Consider the following 23076-nt stretch of genomic DNA (forward strand, 5'->3'; position numbering starts at 1 on the left):
CATTTTGCCTCTCTTCCTTTTTATACATTTAAAGAAGCTCTTACTGTCTGTTTTTATATTACTTTCAAGTTTACCCTCAAAATTTATGTTCTCCCTCTATTACTTTTTGGTCATCTTTTGTTGGCTTTTAAAATTTTCCCAATCCTTTGGCTTACCACTAATCTTTGCTGCATGGTTTGTTTTTTCTTTCAATTTGATTCTATCCTTACCTTCCTTGGTTAAGCATGGTTGGTTTATCCCCTTCCTAGAATCCTACTTCCTCACTGGGGTATATCTTTGTTGTGAGTCAAACTTGTGATCATGTGACTTGTAGCAGCCATCCTTTTTAGTTCAGCAGAAAATCCATTTTAAAAAATAGCAATAAGAATAAAATTTTGAATATACAGTGTTGGATTTCTTTTCATGTCACAGAAACCCAACAAGTGTGATGAAGAAACAATTGCCCAATGGGTGCAGCTGCAACAACACTCGAGACGCTCAATACAATTCAAGCAAAGAGCAGTTCATTTGATTGGTAGCTGTCATCGTTGGAGAAGCAATGCTTGGTAAACTGGTATTCAGGTTCCATTGTGAAATAAAGATTCAATTTTGTGGGTAAAAGGCAAATTCTTCAGAGATGTATTTAAACAGCTTATATCTGAAGAATATCAGGAAGACACTAACTTGCAAGGCTGGTGCCTGCATCTGCATCTAAGATAGATTTGGAAGCTTTCATGGATGCATCTATCTGGTTGGTGACTAAATATCTTTTTGCTGTACCTATAAAAAAATAAGGCAGTCTGTTATATTCTGAGACTGTGTTGTGAAACCTTTTACTTCCTGATACGAGACACTCTTTGTTATTTTGAGAGAATAAGACTTACTCTCAATCAGCAGTAAGTTAGTTTCATGGAAGGGACATAACGTAATGGCCTGTTAGCTGATCTTAAAACATGAAACACACGAGGGTTAGCCTGCCTACGGTTTGAACTCAACATCTGTATTGCAAAGACTCCTAGAGCTTTGGCATCTCTGTGTGTTGTTTGTATCTTTCTTATAATAAAATCTGTAAAACTAAGATTCTGCATTTAGAACCTTAATTCCTGGCAGAAACCGTTTTCTCTGTAGCATTAATCAGCAGTCATCAGATTCAACATCCACTGCCTCCGTCACATGCACAATGTGTCTACAGTTTGTATGATCACAAGGTGCACGGTGGTAATTGCCCAGAGTATCTCCCTCCCAAGACCTGTACTGCCAAGAAAGACAAGAGCAGAGCATTCAGCAAACTCGATCACCTTTTAAGTTGTCATCCAAGCCACACACCATCTGGACTTGCTCATATAACACCCCTCCTTCGTTGTTGTTAAAATTCTCTATGTAATTAGCATCATGGGATCACTATCACCACAAAGGATTATAACTGATCAAGGGGAGGACCCACCACCATCTGCAATGAAACATTTCTTTTTTTAAATTCGTGACTGAGGCTTCCCACAGTAAAGCTCAGGGGGATCCAATGTTTCAGTGTATTGGTGCTGAGAGTAACACAATATGAATCCATCTAATAGTAAGCTCCCAATTTCAATTAATGTCCCAAGGAAACATCTCTCCACAGGAAATGAGGATAATTAGAAGACAGGTTCTTAGAATGGCAGAGACCTAAAAATAAATTAAATTTGGTTGATAATTGCCACCATTACATTTCCACAGAACCCCACTGGGTTATATAATATGAGATCAGCAGATAAAAGAAATGCTTTGGAGATTATTCATTATTTAGAAACTGTTAATTTTTGGAAAAAAAAACACTGATTATAGATTAAAGTTACAAATTGAATAATCATGTTTTTTTGAAAAAAAAAATCAAGGTGCATTTAAAAAATCAATTAACTTGCAGCTTTGAAACAGTGTTCAGGGACTGTCAGCCACCACAACCTCACATTTTACAATAATAAAGGCAGCTGGAACAATGATAGGCAAATGCAAACAGACAACTAATTAGCTTCCCCACTTGGAGTGGGCTAATTACTGAAATGGTACTTTGTAAATTCAGACTGGAGCATTCAAGAATCATTACTGTATTTCAGCCATTGTTCTGTTTACATTTCATCAGCAAACAATGATTCAAGATCAAAGGAAACCATGAACCTTCTATTCTTCAAGCCCTTAAAAGAGAAAATGAAGCTGTGATATTGATAAGATGGTGGAATGGGCAAAAATTGCTCAAAAAATAAGAATGCCAATGATTTTAGTTCATCATTATTTTAAATGTATTTCCATCCATGGCTTTATCTCTACTTTTTAGCCTATTTCAATCCCTTCCCCCTCACCCCACCCCCACTAGGGCTATCTGTACCTTGCTTGTCCTGCCTTCTACCCTTAATTAGCACATTCCTTAGATAATATCACCACTTCTTTGTCCTTTTGTCTATGACATCTTTTGGCTATCTCCACCTATCACTGGCCCTCTATCCAGCTCTACCTGCCCACCCCCCCCACCCACCTTAAACCAGCTTATATTTCACCTCTTTTCTATTTTTACTTAGTTCTGTTGAAGAGTCATATGGACTCAAAACGTTAACTGTGTTCCTCTACGCAGATGCTGCCAGACCTGCTGAGTTTTTCCAAGTATTTTTATTTTTGTTTTGGATTTCCAGCATCTAGAGTTTTTTGCTTTTATCCTTTATTTTAGTTCATCTGTTCACCCGATAAAAATACTGTTCTCGTGAAAGATGGGCAAAGCAATGAGTTCTGATCCAGCTCAAACGATGGTTGTATTTTTAAGAAATTGACTGGCTAATGATTCCTGCATTATATAGTATTGTACTGATTTTTATATAACTAGTCCTTGACTTTCATTCTCCTTTAAAGTGAATTTGAATTTTCTCTATTTTGTTATAATGAAAATATACTCGAGCCATCTGTTATGTTCCTCACCACCACCATCACCAGAAGGGGTAACTGTTGCTGAATCAGTGACCATCAAGTTTCTTTCCACAGACTTTATGGTAAAACAAAAGGCAATTGCTTCTTGGAGTTGAAGGATACAGTCCGTGGGAATCCTTGATAGGAACTGACAAGTTAATTCAAGCATATTTATTGTTCAAAGTGATCAACCATTAAAAACCTTACATGGCTCCACTTGCACCACAGTCAGCACTTTCAGGATGCTGGTGACATGACAAATCCATGGCACATGGTGTTCCCACATTAAATGCCAGCAAGTGCTTTGTGGAATAGGTTGAAATAAGGACCAGCATTACTATTATCACCAGTGTGTTCCAACTGTTGTCATTAAAGCGATGGAAGACACTGCCCCCCTCCCCACCCCTCCCCACCCCCAAATCTAAACAGATAGAGCCGGAGTGACTCCCAACAAACAGCCCAACTCTTCAAATGTGGAGGGGGAAAGAGTCTCACACTAATATACCAAGTGAATAAGTGGCATCCAGATGATCCTGAGAACAACCCAGTGAAATACACCTTCATGTGCATTTATATAGTGCCTTTAATGTAGTAAAAACATTTGACATGGAGTCACATTAGGAAATGGGGCAATCAAAAATGTGGTGAAAAAGACAGGTTTTAAGGGGGTGATGAGGTGGGGGTTTATGGAGAGAATTCCAGAGCTTTGGGCCTAGACAGCTGAAAGCAGAATTATCAATAGCAGAGCAATTAAAATCAGGATGTGCAGAGGTCAGAATTGGAAGAGCTCCAAGTTCTCAGAGGGTTGTAGCGTTGGAGATTATAAACAGGGAGGGGCAACATCATGGAGGGAATTGAAAACAAGGATGAGAATTTTTCAAAAAATAAATGGAGGTGTTACTGAGCAGGGAGCCAATGTGGGTCTGCAAGTATTTGAGTGATAGGTGAATGAGACTTGGCATGAAATTAGGATGAATTTCAGATGAGTTCAAGTTGACTGTGGGTGCAAGGTGGAAGGCCAGGCAGGAGTGCATAGCAGTAGTTGAGTCCAGAGGTAACAAAGATAGGGATGAAAGTTTCAGAAGTAGACAAACTGAGGCAGGGTCAGAATGGGATGTTACAGAGGTGGAAGTAAATGGTCTTGGTGATGGACTGGATAAGGGGTGGAAGGTCAGCTCAGGGTCAATCAATTAAGATATCAAGGTGGAAACAATCTGGTTCTATCTCAGACTATGGTCAGGAAGAGGGGTGGAGTTAAGTGGCTAGGCAACAAGGCCAATGCACACTGATCTGGCATGTTAGGTTTAACAATGTGTATTCTCCAGACTTTACCAACAATACAAGGAGACAGTACTAACAAAACAAGATTGAGGCTACAAGATCTTTAAACAAATTAAAAACACAGATAGCAAAGTGTCATATTAATTTGAATTTAATCCTCTGATGGTAAATTATACAGATTTATTGCCAGTGAACGGCCACACCCATAACTAAACTAGTACATATGGCACACCAGCTTCCATGATAATCTTTAGCAGACCAACAGCAATATTTCAGTCTTTAGTTGCAACTGTTGGGAGGATCTGCACTGATGTTTGCTCTTGCCAATGTGATGAAGCGAGGGCAGCAATTATGGACGTTGCTCTTCATTGCCAGTGTGGTGGTCTGGAGGAGTGTACTTGCCCTCCTTCATCAGCTTTTCCTTTTGCATTCTGATATCATGCAGCCTCTTTTGCTGTGAACAAAGCAACATGCAGAAATAATGTAAGCAAAACACTTGGAGTTCACGGAAGTCTAATCTGCTACAGGCAATGGGGAAACATCCTTCCAACATTGCAGGATTGTCATGTGTGTTTAGCAAATGGGTACAAAATCAGTGCAGAGTCTGGAACAAAAAACTAGTACTTGAACCAAGTTAGTGTGATATTCACATTTCAAATTATTTCCACTAGTACAGGAACCAATGCCTAGTCCATGTGCGCTTTTAAATAATTTTTGGCACATAACCTAAGTTTAAGGGGCTGAATCTACAGGTCCATTTTTCAACATTGCAAGAAAATTTCATACCCACAATTACAGTTTAATGAAGTCTTTGTGACAAGGCAGCATGTCATCACTACCACACAGCATCTGGCTACTTACCAATTTCCGACGCTGCAAACATTCATGGAAATCGTCCAGTTCCAGTTTACACTCCTTTATGGCTCTGGTCTTCCCAATTCCATGTGCACATTCGATCCACTCCTTCTCAAATACATGGCAACGAGCTGCACGTCCGTTGGGTTGTACACCACTTTGGACCAGCAGCCATTTGTCAATATTGATACCTATCTTTTCCTGGAGATCAATCAACGGCATGGCTGAGAGTGGAAATACAGGACATTCAGGAATTAACTGATAGAAATAAATGTGGTGTTACGCATGTGGGTAGGGGAATTTCCAAGCAATGTGTTTACACCATGCAGAGTGGGAGAAGGATCTGGGTGTATGAGTCACTTAAAGATCCATTACTAATTTCATGAGGCTATTGCAAAAGCAAAAGAGATATCGTCAAGACAATGTCAAACAACAAATACTATTCTGTCACTACAAAAGGCCTTGGTCTCAACTAGAATATTGTTTCCCATTTAGGATCGCTCATTTGCTGGGTGCTAGAGGCCCTGGAAAATGTTCAGTGGAGGGGCACTAGATTAATACTTTGTTCAAAGGTGCAAAGACTAGACTTAGAGAACTGGGCTTTGTTACTCCAGAAAAATATAGATTTTGAGAGCATTTGATGGAAGTCTTTTAAAATAATAAAAGGATGAGACTTGGTCTAAGTGGACATGCCAAACAAATTATATCAATAAGGGACACCAGAGGAAATAAATAGATGCACAAGCAGAAAAAAACTAGGTTAGATTTGAGGAGATACTTGTTTTCACAGAATCACTAATCTACAGAACAAGTTGTAGCACATGCAGTGAATGCTGAATTACTACAAATACTCAAAGGTGAGCTGGATGAGTTTCTAAGAGCAACATAATACCTACATGGTGGGTCATTGGGAAAATGTGTCGCCCAGTCAATTAAAAGTAGCACTGAAGGCTAACAAGGTCAATTTGTGAATCGGTACTCCTAAATCTCTGCGCTGCTCTACCCTATTTTGACTCTGATTTCCCCAGGAGTGTGTTGGCTCATATTCTTTCTACCAAAATATATTCCCTGCTGATCCACATTGAAATTTATTTGCAATTTACACACCTATTCTACAAGTTTATTAACATCTTGTTGCATTTGATCACAATCTTCCTCTGTAGTAGCCAGTGCCCCAATTTGGTGTCATCTGCAAATTTTGAAATTGTAATTCTGATTCCAGAGTCCAAATGGTTTACATAAATGGGGAACAGCTGTTCCAGCACCAATTCCTGTGGAACACTATTTCCTATCCCCTGCCAGTCTGACTAAATACCTTTAACCTCTCCTCTGTTTCCTCATTAGTTTACTACTACTTATCCCTGACTCCAAGGACTCTGGCTGCAGATATGAGTCTATTTACATGGTACCTTATCAAAGGTCATTTGAAAATCCAAGTGTGTCACATTTACTGCATTACCCTTAAATATTCTTTTTATTGCTACTTCAAATAATTCAATGTGGTGTATAGTTTCTAGGACTCAGTGCCCCACTATTTCCTTTCTAGATTATTTTAATATGCACAGATATAACTCATTCATCCCTGTCCTTCAGCAAATTGATTAAAAAAATCTTCATTTAACCAGACAACCCTCCCCCCAGCCACCCAACCACCCACCCCCATCCTCACTCCCTTCGCCTTTCCAACTCAAGTGTATTGAAAATTCCTTCCTGTACTAGTGAACCCCCAATTTTTTTGTACTTTCACGGGATGTGGGCTTCGCTGGTTGGGCCAGCATTTATTGCCCATCCCTGGTTGCCCTTGAGAAGGTGGTGGTGAGCTGCCCTCTTGAGCCGCTGCAGTCCATGTGGTGTGGAGGAGGGGGAATTCCAGGATTTTGACCCAGTGACAGTGAAGGAACAGGGAAATGTTCCCAAGTCAGGAGGGTGAGTGACTCGGAGGGGAACTTCCAGGTGGTGATGTTCCCAAACTACTCACTCTCCACAAACCTGTCACATTCCCACCTTCACAAGCCTCCCTCACCCCATAAACTCAACGGAAGCCTCTAAAGGCCGGGAAGCTGTTTCTATTGAAATGCCCGAGCCCGCAGAGAAGGGCTAACTCTGCTCAACCACCCCAGTTCCCCTCTCACCTCCCAAACGTTTTCTGCGCTTCCACAGAAACTGCTTCACTTTCCGGCCCGCCGCAAAAGAGACGCAAAGTTTACGACCTTTACGTTCCTCCGTCATCGGTGGAGCTCTGCTGCCCCCTAGAGCTAGAGCGCGGCTGCGCACTGCAGTCCATGCTCAGCTGGTACTGCGCAGCCTCGGGCAAAGTCAATAGGAAAAGTCAGAGTAAGCCTAGGAGTAATGGTATTTCGGCCGTCCCATTTCTTAGTATTATTCTTAACATTTCACCTGGCAACCTAGTAGCTAGGTGCATCTCGAATTCCTCTAATATCTTTTGAGTTCATTGTCACACATTATTCCAAAACCTCTGAGTGAAGGCATTTTTATGTTAAAATTTACATTTGGTTAATTTGAATTTCCGTCCTGGACTTTGAAAAATATTCTAGACCTGGTTCATTCATTTGTGCTCTGCCCAAAGAGAGGTTCTTGGCTCATTGTGATCTGATGCTTCACCCTGAGTCATTTTCTTCACAGTGGGGATTGCCATTGCCTTCATATATCCAGGGGTAGGGCAAGGAGGCAGGTCCTCAATCTACCTCAGTCAACACAGGAATCACACCTGCACTGTTGGTCTTATCCTGAACAATACTCTAGCCAGCCAGCTAACTGAGCTAACCAGCTCACCTTATCCTTTGAGCAAACAGAAAATGGGTTAAGTTGGAGGATCTATAAGTGTAAATGTTGCAGCAGTTCCTAATGAGAACAAAGCAATTCTGGAAAAACACACTCATCCTCACCCCTCACTCTCCCTCATGATGCCTTATCCCCACTCATCCCCATACCCCCTCTATACCCCTATGGCCCCACATACCCTCTCATCCCCTCCATGTTGACTCATCCAGTGTCCACCATGTACATGACTGATAAGCCCTATATTAGCATTGGGACGTCTTTGAGGTGTTCATAGAACTATCAAAATGAACTATTCAAAAGCAACTTCAAATATACTATCTTCTTAAGAGCTCATAAAACTGTCAAAATAAACAACAGGCATTGAAAATCCCACTCCAAAAATGCATTATCTTCTTTGGAGCTCATAACACTCTCAATATAAATAAACTCATAATTCCCCTTGATAGCGGTGTCAACAACTCCCATTGAGCTGAATCCATTTGTGAGATTGGAGTTCAGCCAAGCAGTTACAATGAAATTTCATTGCACTGCTGTATCAACAAAACCTCCAGAGCTGAATACATTAATGCCTCTGAAGTCATTCAAATAGCTTAGCTATTTGTTCAAGCTTTGAAGCAGTCAAACAGCTGTCTGAACTGAAATTAAATGAAAAGATTGAAGCATAGAGGACAATCAACACAGTCACATCTGAATTTTAATACCGTTCATTGCAGAAGAGCTTTTTATCAAGTGGATAATGTACTCTAAAGCACCTGAATACTTTTCTGCTTTCACAATGCTGGTCAATTTAATGGTCACTTGCCTTTTAAGAACAAAGGCCCATCACCCATCACTGCATTAAAAATATATTTAACTTATTATACAGCATTACATTATGACATATGTAGTTGTCAACACCTCTTGAATTTACTTGTCACAGGATTCCCCTGACTCCAGACTAGAGATCCCCCATGGTTCATGACAACTGTGAGCTGGCGTGAATCACTTTACCTTCAGAATTTGGTCGGACTCCAATGAAATTGTGGGGGGGGTCTAAGATGCGCATTCCTGCAATGAAGCCGGCAAGGATGCAACTACTGCATGTGGACTCACGATGTGCCCCCTTATCCTGCCCTGATCAAAATCACCTGTGATGCGAATGGGGGCAGGACTTGCACTTCTGGGATCTGCCCAACTGATTTGCAAACCCCCTCCCCCCACTGACATGGGTTTGCCATTTGCCCCACTTCAGGAAGGGAAAACCCTGCCCCAGATGTATTGTGAAAATAAAGAAGGGAGAACAGGTCAACAGCCTGGGTGCAGAGATCCCCACCCTCATCAGAACTGTATTCCCCCAAAACATCAACCCCGCTCTCTTCAGATGCTGACCAATCTGTTCCCGGCAGCCAAGCCTAGAAAAAACTGGGATCAGAGTGGAACTGTTTGCCAAAGCCCTCGTCTGCATTTGACAAATACCTTTCATTTATTTGGAATTGTGACCCTGACCCCTCTTGGATTCCAACATTCTGGTTCTTTCGTATAAGACTTTGTCATGCGTTTTCTGGCATCATTGGGTGCTACTTGTAACATTCTCAAAGAAGTCAAGGAGATTTGACAAAGCATGACCATATTATCTAAATCTGCACCGGCCGTCAGTTATAAAGCTACTAATATACAGACACCCCTCCAACATATTCTGTAATATAGTTTCAGTATTGTTCTTGCTATTGATGAAAGGCTAATGGAATTGTAATTACCTGAGTTTGATTTATTTCCCTTCTAAATGTAGCACTATACTAGTTACATAAATCAATGAGGTGTAGTTTCACATGGAACATTCAAAGCAACTGTTGCCATATTTTGTACATATCTCTTGCTTTAAATATGAAAATTTTTCTCTTTGCGTGAAACCATTTTAATAGCTGAGAGAATTTCTTGTGTATGATAATTGCCTGGGAAAAGAAAATGGGGGTAGAGGTTTAGCTAATTTATTATGGTATAGTGGTAGGCTCCTCATTATTTGAGTATGTTCAAGCTCTAAGTGACTTCACTGTCTTCTGTGGCTCTAGGAATATCTGTGAAATCCAAGCACAATTGGCCAAACCATTGCAAAATATCAGAGAACTTTCAACATTAAGTTACAACCAAAGCCACTTATATCTGTGCTTCCTGTGACCTGTTCCTCAAGGGTTGAGCATCCTGAATCAGGCTGCGCTCACTAAGGCCAGCTTAAAATTGTGAGATTCTTTCGATTTAGCTGATGTGAGAAGACTCTTAAAATTGCATCAATTTTCTTCCGCACTGGTAGGCGTCCTTTAAAAGGTTCTCATGTCAAAAAATATGTAATTTACTAAGAAGCTGACTAGTGTACCCCAGTTAAACCATTAAAATGTTCAGCATACTTTGAAAAGACATTTTCAGTCATTTTAAATCAAGTTACTTACGGGTGGAGGACTGAACATCCTTACTGAGATGCCTATTTTTAGTGTTAAACCTACTTTTAGCTGAATTAAGAAAAGTGCACCTGGTTACCGCTCTTAAATAAATCAAGGAATACATTCAAATGGAAAAATATATTTTGCTCTAAATGCTGCCATTATCATGCAGCTTCATTGAAGACCTTTGATTATGCAAATTAACTTAGCAGAAACTTGAACTAAGCAATTTAGGCCGTAATTTCCCGATTGCACTAAAAGTGGAAACTCAGCCTAAATATGCTTATGCATCAAGTAGAATGGAATAAGTAGACTTTGAAGACAAATACAGATAATGCCGTAGAAACCTGAAACATGGAGCAGGTCTGTGCATTCTTACTATCTTTTGTAGGAAGACCTTAGGCTGTGTGTGTATTGAGGGTCATGTGTGTCAAGAAAATAACAGTGATTATGCTTCAAAAATAACTCAGTGACTACGAAGTACAAAGGGATGTCCTTGAGGATGTGAAAGGTACTGAAATGTAAATGTAAGCTCTTTCTTTGGTTTAACTTTTAAGTCATTCCTTTATAATAGAAATAGGTTCCCTTCATTATAACCATTGAATTAGTTGTCAGGATTTTGAAAGCTTATATTGTTGTTTAAATTTCATTTGATTAAGTCAATGCTCATATTGATGTCGGGTCAAATCCTTCCAAGAAATAATAGCATACACCAAATATCAGACAGTGAATGAAAGGGGTTGAACAGTACCTGATAATGGCCACAGTGGGGCAGGAGACAAACACTTTACTGACTGTCTACAGATTGTCAAAATATTTCATAAGGATTTGATGATTGGGTCATTTTGCTGTTTTAAATAATAAAAATAAATTATGGGGAATCTTCTCTTAAGTTGAAGATTAAGCAAAGCAATAGGACTGACTGCATTCACTATTACAAGGTGTTTTAGAATTTACTTTGTTCTCCATTTGTGCTCGTCCAAGTCATCCAAGCAGGTGAATCAAGACCTTCTCAAGGGCAATTGGTATGGGCAATAAATGCTGGGTGTGCCAGCAATGCCCATATCCCATGAAGAAATAAAAAAAAAGTGTGTGACATGCTAATGGGAGAAGGAAGAAATGTGAGTAAAACGTTTGCAGTGGTCATGTTAGGCTTGATGTTAAGATGCAAAGGCTGAAGGTGAATCTCTTTTGTTAATGGCATAGCATTGTTTAAAGTTTAAATTCTGCAATGCTAAAGGCAATGATTCAGAAAATACAGTTGTTGAAATTGCTCAATGAATACTCAAAACATTTGCAAAATATTCTTCTGCTTGTTGTTTTAACTGAGGAGCCTTCCTGTTTATCTTAAGGGCTAACCCTTCCACTAAAATAGAGAAAAGAGGAATATATTGTGAGTGTGATAAACATTTGTTTGTTGAAATCAATGGTGGTAATTTCTACACAAGCGCTTGTAATAAATCATACAGCACATGTGACAACATCAGTAAGTTGATACATGTGCCTTACAAATATTCAAAATGAAGGGGAGTCAAAGCTTGTTGTTTGCACATTCACTTTGGTTCTAATGTGGTTTCTGGGCTTTGTTCACCTGTTTACCTGGCTGCTTTCATTCCAAACTTAATGAGTTAAAGAAAAAACTCCTCTCTCTTCTTCAGCAGTACAGTGGGTCCTATTGCAGTGGATTCTATTGCAAGATGTTTCTCCTCATGAAGCACTATTGAAGTGTTGCTTTGTTTCCCTGGAGGTTGAGGGGAGTATGCACCATGGCCACGGTAACCTCAGTTTTTAATGAAATTATGAAAACTGTTTTACCCAGAATGTTGAGTCAATGCATTCCTTGGGTTGGGGAACAAAGTGGCAATTGTAATGTGAAAGACAAAATTCAGCCCTTGTAGAGACAGGCTTAATAAAACCTATTGCGCAAACAGTAATTTACTGAGTTCATTTTAAGATGACAATGGCAGTGTGGTTGTGTTGATGGGAACAGCTAACCACAGAACTTTGGAGGGCTAGTTTTGCAATGGTTGCTCTGGAATGTTGACCTTCTGGTGGTTACTACAGTGAATAACAGTGGACGTAATGGGTATCAGGCAGGTATCAGCATTAGCCCCAGGATTCATTACGTTGTCACTTTTGAGCTGTTCTGTTAGTATTGATGATGACCATTCGCATTTCAACCCATGTGCCAGTTGGTCAGCATTGCAAAAGTAAAACCTTCTTTCACTAGAATTGGAAGTTGCTAATAGAAATCCAAAATCACCTTTTCCCTCTCTTTGGGTTGGCGGCCAGCAATATGTACCAATAAGATCAGTTGCTGTTGAAATCAAACAATCAATCAGCCAATACAAAAGCAAAACATTGTGGATGCAGGAAATCTGAAATAAAAACAGAAAAGGCTGGAAATACTCAGCTGGTCAGGCAGCATTTGTGGAGAGAAAAACAGAGTTAACATTTCAGCTCTGTGAACTTTCATCAGAACACAGACACAGCTTTCTCCCACTATTGGTTGCACACCAGGGTTAGGTAGCAAGGTTTTAAGGCCAACCGATGGTTTTGAAGTCAAGCTGCCAGGTGTGTTTATTTAAAGTTTGCCCTTAAACAACTTATATAACAAATAAGCTACTAAAATGTATTTCAATTTCCTTGAAGAAACGTAACAGGACATATCTCTTAGGAACATTTATTTTCTTTGAGAGCAATTATGAACATAGGATTTAGGAACAGGAGTATGCTATTTGAGCCAGCTCCGCCATTTGATAAGATCATGGCTGATCTGATTGTGGTCTCAATTCTACTTTCTGTCTCTCCCACCCACAACACCCCATAACCCTTGATTCCCTTGTGTATCAAAAATATATCTAACTGAGCCCTGAATATATTCAATGACACAACCTCCACTGTTTTTTGGAGAAGAGAATTCCATAGACTAATGACCCTCTGAGAGAAAACATCACTCCTCATCTCTACCTTAAAAGGGAGACCTCTCATTTTTAAACTGTGTCCCCTAGTTCTAGTCACCCACACAAGAGTAAACATTCTCCCAGTAACCACCCAATCAAATCCCCTCAGGATCTTATGTTTCAATAAGATCACCTGCCATGCTTCTAAACTCCAATGGTATAGGCCCAACTAGTTCAACCTTTCTTCATAAGATAAGCCCTTCATCCCATGAGTGAGTCGAGTGATCCTTCTCTGAACTGCTTCTAATACAATTATATCCTTTTTCAAACAATGAGGCCAAAACTGTACTCAGTACTCGAGATGTGGTCTCACCAAGGCCCTGAACAGCTGTGGTAAAATGTCCCAACTTTTATATTCTATTCCCCTTGCAATAAACATCAACATTACATTTGCCTTCCTAATCACATGCTGTCCCTGCAAACTAAGGGTGGAATCGACCGAGATTTGCACAAAGCGTGGTAGCGAGCTGGAAAAAGGACGTTTTACCACCCCCCCCCCAACCCCCGGCCACGATGGCGGCTTTTTGTGCCATATCATCCCATTCCCAACACATCCGCCTCATTAATTATGCACTCTCGGGGAGCACGCTGGATCGCTGGCAGGTCGCTTGGATTTGCCGGCTAAGCTGTGAGCTCTGTGCTTCCTCTCTCCGGGCGCCATATTTAAAATCCATTAGAGTGCAGCCTACTTCATGTCTTCAGACCAGAACTGCTCCAGGCCACAGATGGCCCCGAAAGCAAAGAAGACGGTAGCCCCCATATTTAATGTCGCCTCTCTGGGGTGCCTGCTGGATGCAGTGGAAGGCCGTTGTGATGTCCTTTACCCTCGTCCTGGCTGCAGGAGGTCCACCAGAGTCACCATCCGGCCTGGGAGGCGGTGGCAGTGACGGTCAGTGCCACCAGATCACAGAGGAGATCAGCCGTCAAGTGCAGGAAGAGGATGAATGGTCTCATCCGTTCCACCAGGATAAGTCAACCACCTTATCATCTCAACTCACACACTCACAAACCCATCACACATCTACAGGGGTCTCACACCTTAAGGGACAACACCACTAACTCTCACACACACCCTCACATCGCCATCAGGCTCATATCCTCTGGAGCTCGCGTCCTCATCCTGTCCATGACTCCGCTAACCACACAAACATTCCACACAGTGCCACGTGTCCTGCCCACACTCTCTCCATCTGTTTTCATGCAGGAGAAGCTGGCTCACAACAGCAGGGAGAGGTCCCAGACTGGGAGTGGAGTGGCCCACGTTAGACCCATTACTCACTTTGAGGAGTGTGCCATCATTCTGACTGGTGAGGGTGTGAATCGTGTCTATGGCGACGGTGAGGTTGGCGGTGAACACTCTCGTAAGGATCCTGCATTCCATGATCCCTCTCTCAACGCAACTGTGAATGCTCTCTCTCCTGCTTTTGACTGTGCTGCCATGCAGTAGTTATCTCTACTTTGGATCACAGGGAGCTCTGACAAGTGACCTACACCTTCAGCCAGCCAGTCCTTCAGCTCCATCCAGGTTCTTACCTCCAGCCAAGAGGATACCTCCTCCATTGAAGAGCTGGAAATAAGCAGCCTGGAAGACCATCACAGCGCTAACCCAAACCCTCCACCACTGCAGAGACACACACCTCAGTGGGACATTGATCTATAACAGGCTTGGGTTCACAACCTGGTGGTCACCGCATGGACACGTGTCCGCAGTAGGAGGAGGCGGGTTCATCCGAGCTCCCTGGCACTTGGAGGACTGTGGGGGGAAGAAGCATCTGTGAGGTCTGAGTCCGATGACGAGCCTATGGATTCAGCCTTTCAACTCATCGTGGAGAGTCAGCAGAAGATGGGAGAATATCACGCAGAGCTGTTGTAAGCCCTCAACAGAGTGGCACGTGAGTCAGAAGAGTCTGTCTGTCTGCTCTCTGATAAAGTGGTGCCCACATGTGAACATATGGAGTTCTCCATGGGAAGGATGGCAGATGCCATAGAGACCCTGGTCCAGCAGAACTGCACTCCCTTGTGGTAGCCATAGGTGAGTTCCTGCAGTGGCAACGAGAGAAGGAAACAGGGCACCTCAACTTCCCTCAAGGTGCTCCTTCTCCTCCAAAAGTCAGGTCGGGGCCCGTGGGCACCTGATTGGAGGAGGACCGGCAGCTGGACACCCCTGGGTCATCCACTCAGGAATCTCAGAGACTCTCCTCTCCCTTCCAGTCCCCTCCGCCTGTGACCCCCTCAACTTCATCCTCTGTCACCGCAGAGGGAGCCGCTGGGCCACAGCAAGGCAGCCAAAGCAAACTGGGGCCCTGAAAGCCTTGGTCCTCCAGACGACGCATGCCGAAGTCATCAGAGGCAACCAGCCAACCATTGCACAGGGGTCTCCACCCTCTTGCGGATGTCAGGGCAGCACCTAGAAGAAGCAGTAGGCCTAGAAAAGTTAAGAAATTCTGATCACAAGTGGCTGCCTGGGTGAACACATTTTGTCACTTTATAGTGTGAAAATATATTCGCTTTCACTGAATAATGTGCACTGTTGTCTTTCAGCTTCATTTACAGACTTCACGAGTACCCCACTGCACCGCACCCCCTCCCCTCCCGACGACTAGCAGTTCAGCTGCTTGCAATCAGACCACAAGTGATTCCAGAGGGAGAAGTGTGTGTGTGGCAGGGCCTTTTGGAGACTCATGTAAGTATTCTCCCATGCACGCGGAGCTTTCCTGATTCACATTCATCTCAATGTCCTGAACATTTTCAGTGATGCCTACTGGGGTTCACTTTCAGTTGTCTATTTGAGCTGACTGGCATCTCTACCCACCCACTGATTGCACTCCCACCTGTGCCCATCCAGCACAAGGCTCTACTCACTTTGGATTTGAAAACCATTGTCATGGTCAAGATTCTTATGAGCTCTCTAGTCCTTTCCCCTCCCCCAGTCATCCATGTCCTTTTCCTTATCACTGGTGACGCCCCCACAGCATCACCTTTCACCTCCCCAACATCACCTACCAACCCGAACCCTTTTCTTTCTGGGATGTCCAGGTGAATGAGCACATTCCCTACCTTCTCGAGAATCCCAGCCCCATCCACATTGACCTCCTTCTTCCCTCCTTCAGGGTCCATGTCTGCCTTTGAGTCCCCACTGACTACCCTCACTGTGCGTCCTACTGGCACTGTCACACTCTCATCCTCCTAACCTTCTGGTTCACTATGCCCCCTCTCATACTCACCATTCCCTCCTACCACATCCACCAGGAGGCAGTCATTGACTCCATGGACACCTCCTTTGCTCGTTCACCTGGATATTTCCCCACCCTTACTCCCTCCTCCACCCTTTCTCTTTCCCCCACCCTGAACTTTTTCCTCCTCTGAACTCCTTTCACCCCTCCAAACTCCTTCCCATACACCTTCCTCCCCACTTCTACATTCTCCCTCATTGCACCCTCCTCCCCCCATAATCCCTCCTCCCCTATCCCTACCTTCCCCCCGGTACACCTTCCTCACAGCTGGACCTTCCTCTCCAACCCCCTTTGCTGATCATCTGTAGCAGCCCATGGCCAAGACTGTGATGTTCTGAAGCAAACCTGAGACATCAATGGAGACCTCTCACCTTCTGTGGGCTGCTTCGTGGCAAAGCCAAGTCCATGAGGATCCACTCAGCGTGTGATGCATGTGTTCCTCCGGGGACCGGTAGCTTTTGGGCTCCAGCATCTTCTCCTCCTCAGATGTCCGTGATCTGAGCAAGGCCCTATTGGTAAGTCCTGACTTTTGCACGTCACATCTGTCCAGATGTGTTCTGGGCCAACGTGTTTTCCTGCTGGTGTAACGGTAAATCTGGTGTGCAGGGGGTGATTCTGGTTGGGACTTAAGTTACATCCCATTGACAGGATGCAAAGTGGGTTCCTGCGGGCCTCCAGCAGCAGTGGATTTGGTGTTCTGCGGATGATCCTGCTGTGCTTTCGCACCTGCGTGAAACCGATTTTTGGCCTTCTTGCCATATTGTCTCCCCTGCCAACCATGGCACCTTAGGCCAACGGCCTAACTTGTTGTGCTTTGTGTACCAGGATGTCCAGCTCCCTCTGTATCACCTAGACTTGCAATCTCTCTCAACTTAAATAGAATGCTGCTTCTCTATTCTTCCTGCCAAAGTGGACAGTTCACATTTTTCCACATTACACTCTATCTAATTGCCTACTCACTTAACCTATCTATGTACCTTAATATCTCAGGAGATGATGGCATAGTGGTAATGTCAGTGGGCTAATAATCCAGAGGTCCAGGCCATAGAATTGCACAGTGTTTCTTTCAATTTGATACCATCCTTTACTTCCTTATTTAGAAATGGAAGATGTATCCTTCTCAAACAGTCTTTCTTTCTCACTGGGATAAATCTTTGCTCGGAGTTACTAACTATCTCCTTCAAAATATGCCACTGCATCTCTACTGTCCTACCTTTTAACCTAGCCCCCAGTTCACTTGAGACAACTTTGCCTTAATACCCTTATAATTGCCTTTATTTAGGTTTAAAACACTAATCTTTGACCCATACTTCTCACCTTCAAACTGAACGTGAAATTCTATTATGTTTTGATTGCTGTCGCCTAGAGGCTCCTTTATTATCAGGTTATTGATTAATCCTGTCCCATCGCACTTACCAGGTCTACAATAGCCTGCTCCCTGGTTGGCTCTAGAATGTACTGCTCTAAGAAATTGTCCTGAATATACTCTATGAATTCATTTTCCAGGCTAGCTTTGCTAATCTGGTTCGCCAATCTACACGGACATTAAAGTACACCCAGGAGTGCAATCTACATTAAAGTCACCCATGATTATTGCAGTACCTTTCTTACATGCCCCATTTATTTTTTTCCTGTATCTTCTGTCCTACCATGTAACTATTGTTAGAGGGCATAGAAACTACTTTTTCAAGGGACCTCTTACCTTCCATATTTCTTGTCTCTTCACAAACTGATTCCACACCTTGCTCTTTCGAGGTTGTCTTTCACTACTGCACTAATGTAATCCTTAATTAACAGAGCTACCCTACCACCTTTTCCTGGCTCCCTGTCTTTCCAAAATGTCAAATACCCTCCAATATTCAGGCCCCAGCATGGCATCCTTTCCATCACCATAAACATTCACTTCCTCCACAACTGGTTCACAGTGGCTGGAGTGTGTACCATTTACAAGATACACTGCAGCAACTCGCTGAGGCCCCTTCAAAAGCAGCTCTCGAACCAGCAACCTTTACCACCTGTATGAACAGGGGCAGCAGATGCACAGGAACACCACCACCTGCAAATTCCCCTTCAAGTAACACACCATCTGACTTGGAACTGTATTGTTGTTCCTTCACTCTCAGTGGGTCAAAATCCTACAACTCCTCCCTAACAGTACTACAACACCACGTGGACTTTGAGGTTCAAGAAGGCTGCTCACCACCATCAAGGCCAGTTAGGGATGGGCAATAAATGCCATGAACATGGACAAATGAAAGAAGAGAAAGCTCAATAAATAATTCATCCACTTCTATTTATAAATGTAAAATACCTCCAGCTCTTCCAGAAAAAATGTTTTTTGCTTTGAAATGTAGTTAAAATAGATTCCAAACAGCTAGAAGATGTACGAAATAAAGTGTCAAAATTTAAAACTTTACTTGGGGGCCATGGTGTTGGTGATGGTTGGACTTGCCCCCTAGAGTATGCTACAAAGTAAATCTTATTCCTTCAGCACTTACCTCCCCTAAATGCACCACTACTGCAAAATCTGCTTTTGTGTATTTTAGCCTTTTTCTTCTGCTGGCTGTGTTTGTGCAGAGCTCAGTTGTGTACCTGTTATGGACTTGATTTTCTGGATAGGTTTCTCATAAGAAACAGTTAACTTTATTTACAGGGCTTCAGCAGCACTTACATGCTCCCATCAGGATCCACAGCTAGACACAAACTGCACCCCTAAGGTTCCCTGTGCTAAGGGCTGATTAGTTCACATTGTCACATGATGCAACACAGTACAATAAGCCTTAAAGCTACAGCCACTGTATTCCTTAAGGCTAGAGTTACTACATTCCTCCCCCTTTAAATTTTTTTTCCAATTTGTATTTACAAGAGCTACATTCATGACATTACAAATATATACACCTGTATGAATTATAAGTTCAGTCTCTCAGGTGGTTTCCTGATCCGGGTAGAATGTTGTAGCTCCACAACTTTAGAATCTCTTACGGAATCTTCATTTTCTGGAACTGCAGCAACATCAGGTACCTCCTTAGGCTCAGGCAGTTCAGTGTTATCCACTCCAACAGAGATATCAGGTATGTTTATCCTTGGTTGATCAATTGCAATGGGGGCCATAGGTTCTACAATGGTTACAGGTGGAACATTGGTTTGTTGGGGTATCTCCCTTCTTCTCAAAAGATCCACCTGTTTTCGGATGATCCGGCCCTCCACTTCTACATGGTATGACAACGGTCCTGTCACAGAAACTATTACACCAGGTAACCAACTCGATCCATCACCGAAGTTCGTACGAACACTGCTTCACCGACAGTAAATTCACGCTCTCAACTATGCAAATCATGAGTCACTTTTTGATTCCCTTAAATGTTCTCTACCTTCCCCTCCAAGCTGGGAAGTACCAGGCTTGAAACTCAGCACTAGTAAATGCAGTCTGAGCAATCCATGTATAGAAAAACTTTGGCTTAACCTTTCTATAGTTGCACCTGAGGTTGGCAATCTAACTTCGTACATGCCTAACCATTTTGAATGTGCATCAATTATTAATAGAAACACGCTGCTTAGAAATGGACTACATAAGCTATATGCAGTGTCACCCAGGGTTGACCAGACCATTCCCACGGGTGCAGTGGGGCTACAACAGGCAACCTCTGTAGTTTCTGGCACTGGAGACAGTGTTTAACCATTTTTTTCTATATCACTGTCTATACCTGGGCACCAGATATAGCTCCTTGCAAGCATTTTCATTTTGGAAATTCCAGGATGCACGCTATGCATCTCAGTTAAGAGTGGTTCCCTTCCTTGTGAAAGAATGACAACTCATGCATCCCATAATAGGATACCATCCTGACTACTTAATTCAATCCTTTGGGTGAAGAATGGCCTCAATTCTTCGGGAACTGGTTCCTGGGGCCATCCTTTCAATACTTGGTCTTGTACTCTGGACAAAACTGGATCTCGATTCATCCAGTTTCTTATTTGTCTTACGCAGCCTGGTGAAGAATCCAGGAAATTCATCATTAATACGATCTCTTGGGGAGTTGGAGCATGTTCAATGCTCTCCTGCAAAGGAAGGAAACTTAGGGCATCTGCAATGGCTATATGCATCCCTGGTCTGTGCATAGAAGTATATTCACATACTGATAAAATCAAAGCCCATCTTTGAATTCTTGCGGAAGCTATGGGAGGGATAGCTTTTTTTCACTAAACAGACCCAAGAGCAGCTTGTGATCAGATACTATAGTAAAGTGCCAGCTATGTACATACTGATGGAATTTTTTAACTCTGAGAACAAGCGATATGTTTCTCGATATGTGAATAACCCTTCTCGGCCATAGAGCGGGTTCTGGATACATAGCCTATTGACCTTGCTGAACTGTCATCAATCTTGTGAGATTGTACTGCTCCCATGCCATAGGGGGATGTATCGCAAGTTAGCTCTAATTCTTTTGTCAGGTCATAGTGTACTAATAAGTTTGAAGAATGTAAGAGCAGTTTAACTTTCATGAAAGCTTCTTCTTGAGGTGACTTCCAAGATCAATGTTGGTTCTTCTTTAATAATGAGTGTAGAGGGGCTAGGACTGTTGATAAGTTGGGTAGGAATTGACCATAATAATTTACCATACCAAGAATGACTTGAGCTCTGAGACATTTGTAGGCGAGGGTGCCTCCTTAATAGCTTTGACTTTTTCTTCTAGTAAGTATAACCCTTGGGCATCTACCTGGTGTCCCAAGTAAACGACTTCACTTGCCTGAAAGGTACACTTTTCCTTTTTTAAGTGCACTTTTGCTTCCAATAATCATTTTCAGACTTCTCCCAAGTTAGCCAAGTGTTCTGCTTCCGTTAACCTGTTATTAGGATGTTGTCCAGGTAGACCATGACTTGAGGTAGTCCTTGCAGCAAGCTCTCCATCGTCCTCTGGAAAATCGAGCAGGCCAAAGAAACACCAAAAGATAGGCGCATGTATTGATACAACTCTTTGTGCGTGTTTATGATTACACATCCTATGGATGTATCATCCAGTTCCACCTGCTGATATGCGTGACTCATATCTAATTTAGTGTAAGTTCTCCCTCCTGTTAATTAGGCATACAAATCCTTGATTCTGGGGATAGAAACTTGTCCAACTTGGCAGCCTTGTTAACTGTTAGCTTATAATCTCCACAGATATGGATGGTCTGATCTGGTTTCAAGACAGGGATTATGGGTACTGCCCATTCTGAGATTTGAACCAGCTGAATAATACCCAGCTTCTCTAAATGGTTTAATTAGGTGTCAACCTTCTCTCTCAGGACATGGGGCACAGGCCTGGCTTTAAAAAAATGAGGAGTTGCTTCAGAGTCAACATGGATCTTAGCCTGCAGGCTCTTGATTTTCCCCAGTTCCTTTCAAAAGACTTTGCCATATTTCTTTTGCAGCTCTGGCAGTCCTTCAGCTCTCAGTTGGAAAATTTCAGACCAATTTAGTTTAATTTCTTTTAGCCCATGATGACCTAGAAGGCTTGGTCTTTCACCTTCCACTACAATCACAGGGAGCTATGCTGACTGGCGCTTGTAATAAACAGGTACAGTGGTAATACCTTTCACTCGTATGGCTTTACCAGTATACATTTTCAATTTGGCTGAAGTCTGCTCCATATTCAATTGTTGAGTACCCTTGTTTAAATATTTGGATGTGTGCTCCCCCACTACAGTGGTTGATGCACCGGTTCCAATTCCATAATCGAAGGTTTTCCATGACCTGCAGAATAACAGTGATTGGCTTTGTTTTCCCTACTTTCTTATTAAATAGAGAATAAGCATCAGAATTAGTGGTTTCTGGTTCTTCCACATTATGTGCACTTTGATCAGTTTAGTTTGCTGCCTGGGAGTCTGTCTCAATCTTGCTTTATGTTGCTTCGGTATGTGCCCTCTTTTATGACAATAATAGCAATCCACCTCTTTAAAACAGCAAGTTTCAGGGATATGCATGCTTCCACATCGGTAACAATTCATTTTCAGATTTGCTGCTGAACTGTCTCCTGCAGATTTTTAAAATTTTGGGTAACAGTGACTGTCTCCCACTTTGCGGCTGACTCCCTGGTTTTCGCTTCACACCCGGTAGTCTGTTCCCACCCCAACTGGAAAACAGTGCCATTTTGTACACCCTGCGAATCCTGCATGGCACTTTCCATTGCAAGCGCTATTTCCAATGCTATTTCAAAATTGATATTCACTTCATCTAATAACTATCGTTGAATGACATCATCGTGCACACCGCAGACCAAATGATCTCTTAACATATCGTTTGGTGTCTCCCTGAAGTCACAATGTTCAGTTAGCTGTTTCAAATTTGCTACCTATGTTCTATGATCTCCCCCGGGGGTCTTACTCTCAAATTAAATTGGAACCTTTGCATGATTACGGAGGGTTTGGGTTGAAAATGACCCTTTATAAGGTCTACCAATTTGCTGAAGGTCTTCAAATCAAGAGCGTTCAGGGCCACCAAACTGCGGATTAAATTATAAGTTTTGCTCCCACAGATGCTTAGGAGAATTACTTTCCTTTTGTCCTCCACTGTTATTTTGTTTGCTTGGAAAAATAAACCGAGGCATTCTTTATACTTACTCCAACCCTCTGTGGATGAGC

General features: G+C 42.5%; 1 protein-coding gene across 3 annotated transcripts; it reads right to left on the minus strand.

Annotated features, from left to right (window-relative positions):
• Window positions 1–4323: 4323 nt before the first annotated feature.
• On the minus strand, window positions 4324–23076 carry ndufs5 (NADH:ubiquinone oxidoreductase subunit S5). 3 transcript variants are annotated; one of them, XM_041212201.1, is made up of 3 exons: window positions 23056–23076; window positions 5050–5267; window positions 4324–4642 (listed from the first exon to the last, which is right to left on the minus strand). In XM_041212201.1, the coding sequence occupies exons 2-3, from the start codon at window positions 5263–5265 to the stop codon at window positions 4538–4540; spliced, it is 321 nt and encodes a 106-aa protein (XP_041068135.1). In that variant the 5' UTR covers window positions 5266–5267; window positions 23056–23076; the 3' UTR covers window positions 4324–4537. The 3 variants fall into 3 exon arrangements, with proteins under 3 accessions (XP_041068135.1, XP_041068132.1, XP_041068133.1); XM_041212198.1 differs by lacking the exon at window positions 23056–23076 and adding an exon at window positions 12523–12576; XM_041212199.1 differs by lacking the exon at window positions 23056–23076 and adding an exon at window positions 7176–7296.

This window comes from Carcharodon carcharias, chromosome 19 (genome assembly GCF_017639515.1).
Source record: "Carcharodon carcharias isolate sCarCar2 chromosome 19, sCarCar2.pri, whole genome shotgun sequence".
NCBI classification, from domain to species: domain Eukaryota; kingdom Metazoa; phylum Chordata; class Chondrichthyes; order Lamniformes; family Lamnidae; genus Carcharodon; species Carcharodon carcharias.

What these genes read in the sequence shown, in the direction of transcription:
- ndufs5 (XM_041212199.1), bottom strand. Translation starts at nt 7,272, where the DNA reads ATGACGGAGGAACGTAAAGGTCGTAAACTTTGCGTCTCTTTTGCGGCG. An exon ending in GCGCAGAAAACGTTTGGGAG is followed by an intron (nt 5,268 to 7,175) that starts GTGAGAGGGGAA and finishes TTCCACTCTCAG; the next exon opens with CCATGCCGTTGATTGATCTC. An exon ending in GTTTGCAGCGTCGGAAATTG is followed by an intron (nt 4,643 to 5,049) that starts GTAAGTAGCCAG and finishes CTTTGTTCACAG; the next exon opens with CAAAAGAGGCTGCATGATAT.